At 48.3% G+C, this 14,461-nt stretch overlaps 1 protein-coding gene across 2 annotated transcripts in view; it reads left to right on the top strand.

Annotated features, from left to right (window-relative positions):
* The first annotated feature begins 9,912 nt into the window (after positions 1-9,912).
* The window catches only part of LOC134987561 (zinc finger protein 271-like), a 28,487-nt gene continuing 23,938 nt past the window's right edge, over positions 9,913-14,461 (top strand). For both annotated transcript variants that reach the window (XM_063950499.1, XM_063950500.1), the window contains exons 1-4: positions 9,913-9,991; positions 12,114-12,262; positions 13,173-13,364; positions 14,323-14,401. In XM_063950499.1, coding sequence (XP_063806569.1) covers positions 12,185-12,262; positions 13,173-13,364; positions 14,323-14,401 — 349 coding nt within the window. In that variant the 5' untranslated portion in view covers positions 9,913-9,991; positions 12,114-12,184. The remainder of the gene's footprint in view (positions 9,992-12,113; positions 12,263-13,172; positions 13,365-14,322; positions 14,402-14,461) is intronic.

The raw sequence follows: 14,461 nt of genomic DNA on the forward strand, positions 1-14,461 counted from the left end.
ATGTTATAGGATTGGTCTGACCGAGACGTCCGGCTTCGGGACCACAAACAGGCTAGAAAAAAACCTTCTCCCTGTTGTGACTGGGGAACCTTAATGATAACTTGATTTTTGTATTGCGTCACAAATTACCTCCCTGTCCGGAAGAAAAGCTGGTAAGGCCGATTTGAAAAAACGGCGAGGGGGGACGTCTTGAAACTCCAGCTAGTACCCTTGGGATACTATTTGTAAAATCCACGGGTCTAGGTTCGAACGAACCCAAAACTGACTTAAAAATTTGAGACGGGCCCCCACCAGTGCGGACTCCCGCATAGGAGCCCCGACGTCATGCGGTGGAATTGGCAGAAGCCTGGGAGAACTTCTGCTCCTGGGAGCCTGACAAGGCTGGAGATCGTTTACCTCTTCCCCTTCCTCTAGTAGCAAGGAAGGAAGAACCTCGGCCATTTCTGAATTTATTGGGCCGAAAGGATTGCATCTGATAATGGTACGTTTTCTTTTGTTGTGGAGGAACATAAGGTAAAAAGAATGAATTACCCGCGGTAGCCTAGACTCCAAATCATCAAGGCCGTCTCCAAATAAGGTCTTACTTTTATATGGTAGAGATTCTGTACTTTTCTTGGAGTCAGCATCAGCATTCCATTGGTGAATCCACAATGCACGCCTAGCTGAGACAGCCATGGCATTGGCCTTTGATCCCAAAAATAAGAATTTACTTACCGATAATTCTATTTCTCGGAGTCCGTAGTGGATGCTGGGGTTCCTGAAAGGACCATGGGGAATAGCGGCTCCGCAGGAGACAGGGCACAAAAAAGTAAAGCTTTACTAGGTCAGGTGGTGTGCACTGGCTCCTCCCCCTATGACCCTCCTCCAGACTCCAGTTAGGTACTGTGCCCGGACGAGCATACACAATAAGGGAGGCATTTTGAATCCCGGGTAAGACTCATACCAGCCACACCAATCACACCGTACAACTTGTGATCTAAACCCAGTTAACAGTATGATAACAGAAAAAGCCTCTTAAAGATGGCTCCTTAAACAATAACCCGAATTAGTTAACAATAACTATGTACAAGTATTGCAGATAATCCGCACTTGGGATGGGCGCCCAGCATCCACTACGGACTCCGAGAAATAGAATTATCGGTAAGTAAATTCTTATTTTCTCTATCGTCCTTGTGGATGCTGGGGTTCCTGAAAGGACCATGGGGATTATACCAAAGCTCCCAAACGGGCGGGAGAGTGCGGATGACTCTGCAGCACCGAATGAGAGAATTCCAAGTCCTCTTTTGCCAGGGTATCAAATTTGTAGAATTTTACAAACGTGTTTTCCCCCGACCACGTAGCTGCTCGGCAGAGTTGTAATGCCGAGACCCCTCGGGCAGCCGCCCAAGATGAGCCCACCTTCCTTGTGGAATGGGCCTTAACAGATTTAGGCTGTGGCAGGCCTGCCACAGAATGTGCAAGTTGAATTGTGCTACAAATCCAACGAGCAATCGACTGCTTAGAAGCAGGTGCTCCCAACTTGTTGGGTGCATACAGTATAAACAGCGAGTCAGACTTTCTGACTCCAGCCGTCCTTGAAATGTATATTTTTAAGGCTCTGACAACGTCCAACAACTTGGAGTCCTCCAAGTCGCTAGTTGCCGCAGGCACCACAATAGGTTGGTTCAGGTGAAATGCTGACACCACTTTAGGAAGAAAATGCGGACGAGTCCGCAGTTCTGCCCTATCCGAATGGAAAATTAGATAAGGGCTTTTATAAGATAAAGCCGCCAATTCAGATACTCTCCTGGCCGAAGCCAGGGCCAGTAACATAGTCACTTTCCATGTGAGATATTTCAAATCCACCTTTTTCAATGGTTCAAACCAATGGGATTTGAGGAAATCTAAAACTACATTTAGATCCCACGGTGCCACCGGAGGCACCACAGGAGGCTGTATATGCAGTACTCCTTTGACAAAAGTCTGGACCTCAGGGACTGAGGCCAATTCTTTTTGGAAGAATATTGACAGGGCCGAAATTTGAACCTTAATAGATCCCAATTTGAGACCCATAGACAATCCTGATTGCAGGAAATGTAGGAAACGACCCAGTTGAAATTCCTCCGTCGGAACACTCCGATCCTCGCACCACGCGACATATTTTCGCCAAATGCGGTGATAATGTTTCACGGTGACTTCCTTCCTTGCCTTAATCAAGGTAGGAATGACTTCTTCTGGAATGCCTTTCCCTTTTAGGATCTGGCGTTCAACCGCCATGCCGTCAAACGCAGCCGCGGTAAGTCTTGAAAGAGACAGGGACCCTGTTGGAGCAGGTCCCTTCTCAGAGGTAGAGGCCACGGTTCGTCCGTGAGCATTTCTTGAAGTTCCGGGTACCAAGTCCTTCTCGGCCAATCCGGAACCACTAGTATTGTTCTTACTCCTCTTTGCCGTATAATCTTCAATACCTTTGGTATGAGCGGCAGAGGAGGAAACACATATACTGACTGGTACACCCAAGGAGTTACCAGCGCGTCCACAGCTATTGCCTGTGGATCTCTTGACCTGGCGCAATATTTGTCCAGTTTCTTGTTGAGGCGAGACGCCATCATGTCTACAATTGGTCTTTCCCAACGGTCTATTAACATGTGGAAGACCTCTGGATGTAGACCCCACTCTCCCGGATGAAGATCGTGTCTGCTGAGGAAGTCTGCTTCCCAGTTGTCCACGCCCGGGATGAACACTGCTGACAGTGCTATCACGTGATTCTCCGCCCAGCGAAGAATCTTGGCAGCTTCTGCCATTGCACTCCTGCTTCTTGTGCCGCCCTGTCTGTTTACATGGGCGACCGCCGTGATGTTGTCCGACTGAATCAACACCGGCTTTCCTTGCAGGAGAGGTTCCGCCTGGCTTAGAGCATTGTAGATTGCTCTTAGTTCCAGAATGTTTATGTGAAGAGACTTTTCCAGGCTCGTCCATACTCCCTGGAAGTTTCTTCCTTGTGTGACTGCTCCCCAGCCTCTCAGGCTGGCGTCCGTGGTCACCAAGATCCAATCCTGAATGCCGAATCTGCGGCCTTCTAATAGGTGAGCCTTCTGCAACCACCACAGAAGAGACACCCTTGTCTTTGGTGACAGGGTTATTCGCAGGTGCATCTGAAGATGTGACCCTGACCATTTGTCCAACAGATCCCTTTGGAAAATTCTTGCATGGAATCTGCCGAATGGAATTGCTTCGTAAGAAGCCACCATTTTCCCCAGGACTCTTGTGCATTGATGCACTGACACCTTTCCTGGTTTTAGGAGGTTCCTGACCAGGTCGGATAACTCCTTTGCTTTTTCCTCGGGAAGGAAAACCTTTTTCTGAACCGTGTCCAGAATCATTCCTAGGAACAGCAGACGAGTTGTCGGGATTAATTGGGATTTTGGAATATTCAGAATCCACCCGTGTTGTCTTAGCACCTCTTGAGATAGTGCTAATCCTGTCTCCAGCTGTTCTCTGGACCTTGCCCTTATTAGGAGATCGTCCAAGTATGGGATAACTAATACGCCTTTTCTTCGAAGAAGAATCATCATCTCGGCCATTACCTTGGTAAAGACCCGAGGCGCCGTGGACAATCCGAACGGCAGCGTCTGAAACTGATAGTGACAGTTTTGAACAACGAACCTGAGGTACCCCTGGTGTGCGGGGTAAATCGGAACGTGGAGATACGCATCCTTGATGTCCAAGGATACCATAAAGTCCCCTTCTTCCAGGTTCGCTATCACTGCTCTGAGTGACTCCATCTTGAACTTGAACTTTTTTATGTAGAGGTTCAAGGACTTCAGATTTAGAATAGGTCTTACCGAGCCATCCGGCTTCGGTACCACAAATAGAGTGGAATAATACCCCTTCCCTTGTTGTAAGAGGGGTACTTTGACTATCACCTGCTGAGAGTACAGCTTGTGAATGGCCTCCAAAACCGTCTCCCTTTCGGAGGAGACGGTTGGTAAAGCAGACTTCAGGAAACGATGAGGAGGATCCGTCTCTAATTCCAACCTGTACCCCTGAGATATTATCTGCAGGATCCAGGGGTCTACCTGCGAGTGAGCCCACTGCGCGCTGTAATTTTTGAGACGGCCGCCCACTGTCCCCGAGTCCGCTAGAGAGGCCCCAGCGTCATGCTGAGGTTTTTGCAGGAGCCGGGGAGGGCTTCTGTTCCTGGGAAGGAGCTGCCTGTTGGTGTCTCTTCCCTCTGCCTCTGCCTCGTGGCAGGTACGACAAGCCCTTTGCTCTCTTATTTTTGTAGGAGCGAAAGGGCTGCGGTTGAAAGGTCGGTGCCTTTTTCTGTTGGGGAGTGACTTGAGGTAAAAATGTGGATTTCCCGGCAGTAGCCGTGGCCACCAAGTCTGATAGACCGACTCCAAATAACTCCTCCCCTTTATACGGCAAAACTTCCATATGACGTTTTGAATCCGCATCGCCTGTCCACTGTCGTGTCCATAATGCTCTTCTGGCTGAAATGGACATAGCACTTACTCGTGATGCCAGTGTGCAGATATCTCTCTGTGCATCACGCATATAGATAAATGCATCCTTTATTTGTTCTAACGACAGCAAAACATTGTCCCTATCTAGGGTATCAATATTTTCAATCAGGGATTCTGACCAAACTACTCCAGCACTGCACATCCAGGCAGTTGCTATAACTGGTCGTAGTATAACACCTGCATGTGTGTATATACTCTTTTGGATACCTTCCATCCTCCTATCTGATGGATCCTTAAGTGCGGCCGTCTCAGGAGAGGGTAACGCCACTTGTTTAGATAATCGTGTTAGCGCCTTGTCCACCTTAGGGGGTGTTTCCCAGCGCGCCCTAACCTCTGGCGGGAAAGGGTATAATGCCAATAACTTCTTTGAAATTATCAACTTTTTATCAGGGGCAACCCACGCTTCATCACACACGTCATTTAACTCTTCTGATTCAGGAAAAACTGTTGGTAGTTTTTTCACACCATACATAATACCCTGTTTTACGGTATCTGTAGTATCAGCTAAATTTAACGTCTCCTTCATTGCCAAAATCATATAACGTGTGGCCCTACTGGAAAATACGTTTGAATTTCCACCGTCGTCACTGGAATCAGTGCCTGTGTCTGGATCTGTGTCGACCGACTGAGGCAAAGGGCGTTTTACAGCCCCTGACGGTGTTTGAGGCGCCTGGACAGGCATTAATTGATTGTCCGGCCGCCTCATGTCCTCAACCGACTGTTTAAGTGAAGTGAGACTATCACGTAAATCCACAAATAAAGGCATCCATTCTGGTGTCGACCCCCTGGGGGGTGACATCTGCATATTTGGCAATTGCTCCGCCTCCACACCAATATCGTCCTCATACATGTCGACACACACGTACCGACACACACAGCAACCACACAGGGAATGCTCTAATGAAGACAGGACCCACTAGCCCTTTTGGGGAGACAGAGGGAGAGTCTGCCAGCACACACCAAAAAGCGCTATATATGACAGGGATAGCCTTATTATAAGTGCTCCCTTATAGCTGCTTTATATATATATATATAATATAGCCATTAATCTTGCCCCCCCTCTCTGTTTTACCCTGTTTCTGTAGTGCAGTGCAGGGGAGAGACCTGGGAGCCGTCCTGACCAGCGGAGCTGTGACAGAAAATGGCGCCGTGTGCTGAGGAGATAGGCCCCGCCCCTTTTTCGGCGGGCTCTTCTCCCGCTATTATTTGAGTTAGGCAGGGGTTAAATATCTCCATATAGCCTCTGTGGGCTATATGTGAGGTATTTTTAGCCTTTAGTAAGGTTTTTATTTGCCTCTCAGAGCGCCCCCCCCCAGCGCTCTGCACCCTCAGTGACTGCCGTGTGAAGTGTGCTGAGAGGAAAATGGCGCACAGCTGCAGTGCTGTGCGCTACCTTATGAAGACTGAGGAGTCTTCAGCCGCCGATTTTGGACCTCTTCTATCTTCAGCGTCTGCAAGGGGGCCGGCGGCGCGGCTCCGGTGACCATCCAGGCTGTACCTGTGATCGTCCCTCTGGAGCTAGTGTCCAGTAGCCAAGCAGCAAATCCACTCTGCACGCAGGTGAGTTTACTACTTCTCCCCTAAGTCCCTCGTTGCAGTGATCCTGTTGCCAGCAGGACTCACTGTAAAATAAAAAACCTAAACTAAACTTTCTCTAAGCAGCTCTTTAGGAGAGCCACCTAGATTGCACCCTTCTCGTTCGGGCACAAAATCTAACTGGAGTCTGGAGGAGGGTCATAGGGGGAGGAGCCAGTGCACACCACCTGACCTAGTAAAGCTTTACTTTTTTGTGCCCTGTCTCCTGCGGAGCCGCTATTCCCCATGGTCCTTTCAGGAACCCCAGCATCCACAAGGACGATAGAGAAAGACCAATATCTCTCGCAGCTTCATTAAGGTATGCTGCAGCGTCCTTGATATAACCCAGTGTCAAGAGGATACTATCCCTATCTAGGGTATCTATATCAGATGACAAATTATCTGCCCACTTTTCGATAGCACTACTTACCCACGCAGACTCAATGACAGGTCGGAGTAGTGTACCCGTGGTCACATAAATGGACTTCAATGTAGTTTCTTGTTTACGATCCGCAGGATCCTTATGGGCCGCCGTGTCAGGTGACGGGAGAGCCACCTTTTCAGACAAATGAGACAAGGCCTTGTCCACAGTGGGGGGTGACTCTCACTTTTCCCTATCCGTCGAGGGAAACGGATAAGCTGCCATAATTCTTTTGGGAATCTGAAACTTTTTGTCAGGACCGTCCCAAACTTTTTCAAATAGCGTGTTCAGTTCATGAGAGGGATGAAACGATATCTCAGGTTTCCTTTGTTTATACATACAGACCCTTTTTTCAGGGACAGCCAGGTCCTCCATGATATGTAATACATCTTTAACCACCACAATCATGTACTGAATGCTTTTTGCCAATTTTGGGTCTAACCTGGAATCGCTATAGTCAACACTGGAATCAGTGTCCGTGTCGGTATCAGTATCTGCCAACTGGGCCAACGTACGTTTTTGTGACCCTGAGGGGACCTGACTTTGGAATAACATATCCCTCACAGATTTCTTCCATGCCTGGGTCTGAGACTCAGACTTATCTAGCCTCTTACTAATAAGAGGAACACATTTACCCAATCAGGAGTCGGCGGTGCCGACTGGGTCACCCACGCAGCCGTTTGTGTCCCTAATACAGCCTCCTCCAGGGAAGAGCCTTCAGCCTCAGACATGTCGACGCACGTGCACCAAACACCCACAGACACACCGGGCATATAGGGGACAGACCCACAGTAGAGTCTGTCAGAGAGACCCAGAGGAAGTTTGCCAGCTCACAACCCAGCGCCAAATCACCGGTTCTGAAACACTAAAGAATGCCCCAGACCTGCAGCGCTTTATATTAAATAGATATATATACACATATATTGCACCAATATTTCTGTGCCCCCCCCCCCACCGTTTTGCACCCTGATACTTATTCAGAAGTGTGAGGAAGGACCAGCGTCTCTGCAGCCTGTGTAGAGGAAAATGGCGCTGAGCGAGCTGTGAAGACGAAGCTCCACCCCTTAATGGCGCGGTTCGGTCCCGCTTTTTTTAAATATATATTTATACTGGCGGGGGTTAGGACAGTACCTAGGCACTTATGTCCCCTTTTGCTAGTTTATTTTGAGGCTTTTCTGCTGCCCAGGGCACCCCCTGCCCCCCTCCCCTGCACCCTGTAGTGCTGCTGTGTGTGTGGGTGCATGGCGCGCAGCGTGCGATCGCTGTGCGGTACCTCAGAAGCAGTCACTGAGGTCTTCTTGATCTTCTTCTACTCACCTGTCTTCTGACTTCTGGCTCTGTAAAGGGGGGTGACGGCCGGCTCTGGGAACGAGCATCTAGGCGTACCTAGCGATCAGACCCTCAGGAGCTAATGGCGTCCTGTCAGCCAGAAGCAGAGCCATTGAACTCACAGAAGTAGGTCCTGCTTCTCTCACCTCAGTCCCACGATGCAGGGAGACTATTGCCAGCAGTCCTCCCTGAAAATAAAAAACCTAACATAAGTTTTTCCGGGAAACTCAGTAGAGCTCCCTGTAGTGCGTCCAGTCTCACTGGGCACAATTCTAAAACTGGAGTCTGGAGGAGGGGCATAGAGGGAGGAGCCAGTTCACACCCTTTCAAAGTCTTAAAGTGCCCATGTCTCCTGCGGATCCCGTCTATACCCCATGGTACTAATGGTGACCCCAGCATCCTCTAGGACGTATGAGAAAATAATAATAATAATAATAATAATGCTGACACTGTATAATGATAACAGGACACCACAGGCTGCTCCTCCTGTATAATACCAGGACACTACAGGCTGCTCCTACTGTATAATAACAGGACACCACAGGCTGCTCCCCCTGTATAATAATAATAATAATAATAATAATAATAATAGGACACCAATGGCCGCTCCCCCTGTTTAATAATAGCACACCACAGGCTGCTCCTCCTGTATAATAATAATAACAGGACACCACAGGCTGATCCTCCCGTATTATAATAATAACAACAGGACACCACAGGCTGCTCCTCCTGTATAATACCAGGACACAACAGGCTGCTCCTACTGTATAATAACAGGACACCACAGGCTTCTCCCCCTGTATAATAATAATAATAATAGGACACCAATGGCTGCTCCCCCTGTTTAATAATAGCACACCACAGGCTGCTCCTCCTGTATAATAATAACAGGACACCACAGGCTGATCCTCCCGTATTATAATAATAACAACAACAACAACAGGACACCGCAGGCTGCTCCTCCTGTCTATTATGACAACACAGGATGCTGCCCCTGTACATTATTGCAACACAGGCAGCTCCTCCTGTATACTATGACAACACAAGTTGTTACCCCTGTATACTATGACTACACAGGCCACTCCCCCTGTATACTATGACAACACAAGTTGTTACCCCTGTATACTATGACTACACAGGCCACTCCCCCTGTATACTATGACAACACAAGTTGTTACCCCTGTATATTATAGCAACACAGGCCGCTCCCCCTGTATACTATGACAACACAGGATGCTACCCCTGTATATTATGACAACAAAGGCCACTCCTTCTGTATACTATGACAACATAGGCAGCTCCCCCTGTACAGCACAATGCCACAGCTCCTGCAATGTCCCGTGTATAAATTACGATAACGGCGGGGTCTGCGTCACCTGAATTACGGTAACGGCGGGGTCTGCGTCACCTGTATTACGGTAACGGTGGTGTCTGCGCCACCTGTATTATGGTAACGGCGGGGTCTGCTCCACCTGTATTACGGTAACGGCAGGGTCTGCTCCACCTGTATTACGGTAATGGCGGGGTCTGCTCCACCTGTATTACGGTAACGGCGGGGTCTGCGCCACCTGTATTACAGTAATAGGACACTAGAGTGTCAGCCACCTGTACAGGGATAATGCAGCACCAGAGGCTGCTCCAGCTACACTATAACAAGGCACCAGAGGCTGCTCCAGCTGCACTATAACAAGGCACCAGAGGCTGCTCCCCCTGTAGTACAGAACCTGACACCAGAGCTGCTCAGCCTATAGAATAATAATAATAATATCATTACCTGCTGCCAGACACAGCAATGGCTGCTCTCTGCTCCTGCTGCCTTGTGGGAATGATAGAAGGAAGGCGGAGCTCAGACCAGGGGGAAATGGCCGCCGCTCCTGACGTCACTACACGGCCAGGGAACCTATTGCTGCTGCCGGACTGATCTACAAGAAAATGGCCGCCGGCCTCCTGCACTGAGGACATGTATCTTAATAGTTATTACAGAGTGCTGGGCTTTGGGCGGGGTGGAGGAGGGGAGGGGCCAGTAACCAGGTAGCAGCCGTTGCCAATCATACCCTACTTCCTGCCTGTGCGTTCCACCTTACTTCCGGACTGTGCGTTCCACATGCAGGAAGTGAATTTTCATCGACTTGTGCAGCCTCCCAGTGTCCGTGGATATCAGGTAATGGCGTCTTACTATACAGGGGGAGCAGCCTGTGGTGTCCTGATATTATTACTATACAGGGGAAGCAGGCTGTGGTGTCCTGTTATTATTACTATACAGGGGAAGCAGGCTGTGGTGTCCTGTTATTATTACTATACAGGAGGAGCAGCCTGTGGTGTCCTGATATTATTATTATACAGGAGGAGCAGCCTGTGGTGTCCTGATATTATTATTATTATTATACAGCAGGAGCAGCCTGTGGTGTCTTATTATTATACAGGATGAGCAGCCTGTGGTGTCCTATTTTTATTATTATTATTATTATACAGGGGGAGCAGCCTGTTGTCTCTTGTTGTTGTTATTGTTATTATTACAATACAGGAGTAGCAGTGTGTGGTGTCCTGTTATTATTATTACTATTATTATTATACAAAGGGAGCAGCTTGTGGTGTCCTGTAATTATTATTATTATACAGGAGGAGCAGCTTGTGCTGTCCTGTTATTATTATACAGGGGGAGTAGCCTGTGGTGTCCTTTTATTATTATTATTATACTGGAGGAGCAACCTGTGGTGTCCTGTTAATAAAGACATATGTTATTATGTTTATGCTGGGGTGCAGCCTTTAGTGTCGTTGTTATTATTATTATGAATTTTATTATATGAAATTGTGGGGATTGAAAATATTGCTCAAATTCTCGGATATATTAAAGCAGAGACCATAATATCCCTGGCATGTGTAACAGATGATAATTGAAGCAGTATAAAGCAAATGTATATCACACACCTGGGAGCGTCACTGTGACATCACTTATACCTATAGTAATAATACAAGGACATGACTGCGGAGGTGAGGGAGTCTGTGAGTGTCACTTTGACATCACATATCTATAGTAATAATACAGGGACATGACTGGGGAGGTGAGGGGATCTGGGAGTGTCACTTTGACATCACTTATATCTATAGTAATAATACAGGGACATGACTGGGGAGGTGAGGGGATCTGGGAGTGTCACAGTGACATCACTTATATCTATAGTAATAATACAGGGACATGACTGGGGAGGTGAGGGGATCTGGGAGCGTCACAGTGACATCACATATCTATAGTAATACAGGGACATGACTGGGGAGGTGAGGGGGACCTGGGAGTGTCACAGTGACAAGAGAAAGAAATTAGACTTCTTTGTGGGCGCACTCTTGTGAAGAAATAATGAGATATTCTCAAAGAGTAAAACATAACTTTTATTACAAGTGATTAAGAAATTATTCAGTCTCCTGAGAACAAATAATGTCTCCTGCCGCCTTTCCCCTGCCTGTCTCCTGCCGCCTTTCCCCTGCCTGTCTCCTGTTGCCTTTACCCCGTCTGTCTCCTGCCGCCTTTCCCCTGCCTGTCTCCTGCCACCCCCACCCTGCTGCCCACCTGCCTGTCTCCTGCCGCCTTTTCCCTGCCTGACGCCTGCCGCCTTTTCCCTGCCTGTCGCCTTTCCCCTGTCTCCTGCTCCCCCTGGCCGGTCTCCTGCCGCCTTTCCCCTGTCTCCTGCCACCCCCTCCCTGTCTCCTGCCACCTCCTTGCCTGTCTCCTGCAACCTTTCCCCTGCCTGTTTCCTGCAACCTTTCCCCTGCCTGTCTCCTGCAACCTTTTCCCTGCCTGTCTCCTGCCGCCTTTCCACTGCCTGTCTTCTGCCACCTCCTTGCCTGTCTTCTGCCACCTTTGCTACACCATCGGCTGGATCTGTGAATCCTGAGGTCACGAAGACTGTACGCCGCAGCTCCATGAATGAGGCCATGAAATTTCCCTCAGGAGACCCTGTCCCTTCACAACCAATTCTCACCCTTACACTACTTCATGGCTGCAGCCATACTCTTCTGATAACTCAGGATAGAGGACATGCTCCGTACGGGTTTTGCACATGAGCGGTGTACCGAACATCAGCTCATTGTGACTCCACCCACAATAGCGCTACATTCTAGATCAGTCCCACTATGCAGTACAGCCTTATGGGGCTGGGTCACAGGAACCTTGGAGACACTGACCAGGACTCTATGGCTGTGGGCAAATAGGAGACTTAATGACCACTCTATTTTATATTTACTATGTTACATGTGCAATAGGTTTTATGTATTATATTTATTCCAAGGAACTCCAGCTGTGAGGAACAGAGTCTTTATTACACATCACACGTTCTGTATTCTCTCTGATTCACAAAGGATGGACAAGGACAGGAGTCACAGGACTGAAAAGATAATAAATATCACCCTGGAGATCATCTACCTACTGACTGGGGAGGTGAGTGGATCTGGGAGCGTCTCAGTGACCTTATATCTATAGTAATAATACAGGGACATGACTGGGGAGGTGAGTGGATCTGGGAGTGTCACAGTGACCTTATATCTATAGTAATAATACAGGGATATGACTGGGGAGGTGAGTGGATCTGAGAGCATCAAAGTGACCTTATATCTATAGTAATAATACAGGGACATGACTGGGGAGGTGAGGGGATCTGGGAGCATCACTGTGACCTTATATCTATAGTAATAATACAGGGACATGACTGGGGAGGTGAGGGGATCTGGATGCATCACTGTGACATCACTTATATCTATAGTAATAATACAGGGACATGATTGGAGAGGTAAGGGGTTCTGGGAGTGTCACAGTGACATAACTTATATCTATAGTAATAATACAGGGCTGTCACTGGGGAGGTGAGGGGGTCTTAGAGCATCACAGTGACATCACTTATATCTATAGTAATAATACAGGGACATGACTGGGGAGGTGATGGGATCTGGGAGCTTCACCGTGACATCGCTTATATCTATAGTAATAATACAGGGACATGACTGGGGAGGGAATCTGGAAGCGGCACAGTGACGTCAATTATATCTATATCAATAATACAGGGACGTGACCGGGGAGTTTAAGGAGTCTGGAAAAGTCACAGTGACGTCACTTATATCTATAGTAATAATACAGGGACATGACTGTAGAGGTGAGGAGATCTTGGAGCGTCACTGTTATGTAATTTATATCTATAGTAATAATACAGGGACATGACTGAGGAGGTAAGGGGATCTGGGAGTGTCACAGTGACGTCACTTATTTCTATAGTAATAATACAGGGACATGACTGGGGAGGTGAGGGGATCTGGGAGTGTATATATTGATATTTGATGTCTCCACCATTACACAGGATTACACAATAGTGAAGAAGACATCCAATGAGTGTGAGATAACCAGCAGCCATCCCTGTGTGTCTGGAGGACTGAGTAGAACCCAGAGCCCCATCACGGTGCCTCCACCTCACTCACTGACACATGAAAGACACAATGACCAGAAAATCCTGAAACTCACCAACAAGATCATTCAGTTGCTGACTGGAGAGGTAACTGCTGGGAATGGGGCATTATATAGTAACACCAGAGGATGTGTCTGGGTGATGACTGGATAGGTGACTACTGGGAATGGGGCATTATACAGTAACACCAGGGGACGTATCTGGGTGATGACTGGAGAGGTGACTGCTGGGAATAGGACATTATACAGTAACATCGGGGGACTTGTCTGGGTGATGACTGGAGAGGTGACTGCTGGAAATGGGACATTATACAGTTACACCGGGGTATGTGTCTGGGTGATGACTGGAGAGGTGACTTCTGGGAATGGGGCATTGTACAGTAACACCAGGGAAAGTGTCTGGGTGATGACTGGAGAGGTGACTGCTGGGAATGGGACATTATACAGTAACACCAGGGGATGTGTCTGGGTGATGACTGCTGGGAATGGGGCATTATACAGTAACACCGGGGGATGTGTCTGGGTGGTGACTGCTGGGAATGGGGCATTATACAGTAACACCGGGGGATGTGTCTGGGTGATAACTGGAGAGGTGACTGCTGGGAATGGGACATTATACAGTAACACCAGGAGATGTGTCTGGGTGATGACTGGAGAGGTGACTGCTGGGAATGGGACATTATACAGTAACACCAGGGGACGTGTCTGGGTGATGACTCGAGAGGTGACTGCTGGGAATGGGGCATTATACAGTAACACCAGGGGATGTGTCTGGGTGATGACTGGAGAGGCGACTGCTGGGAATGGGACATTATACAGTAACACCAGGGGATGTGTCTGGGTGATGACTGGAGAGGTGACTGCTGGGAATGGGACATTATACAGTAACACCAGGGGATATGTCTGGGTGATGACTGGAGAGGTGACTGCTCGGAATGGGACATTATACAGTAACACCAGGGGATGTGTCTGGATGATGACTGTATCACTGTGTGTGTCAGGTTCCTATAAGGTGTCAGGATGTCACTGTCTATGTCTCCATGCAGGAGGGGGAGTATATAGAGGAACACAGGGGTCTGTACAAGGACGTGATGATGGAGAATCACCAGCCCCTCACATCACTGGGTAAGAGGAGACTGTCATGTATTGTACAGGGGAGAGCAGGTATGGGGGCCCCTATATACA

The sequence above is a fragment of the Pseudophryne corroboree genome, unplaced genomic scaffold (assembly GCF_028390025.1).
Source record: "Pseudophryne corroboree isolate aPseCor3 unplaced genomic scaffold, aPseCor3.hap2 scaffold_1008, whole genome shotgun sequence".
NCBI lineage: Eukaryota > Metazoa > Chordata > Amphibia > Anura > Myobatrachidae > Pseudophryne > Pseudophryne corroboree.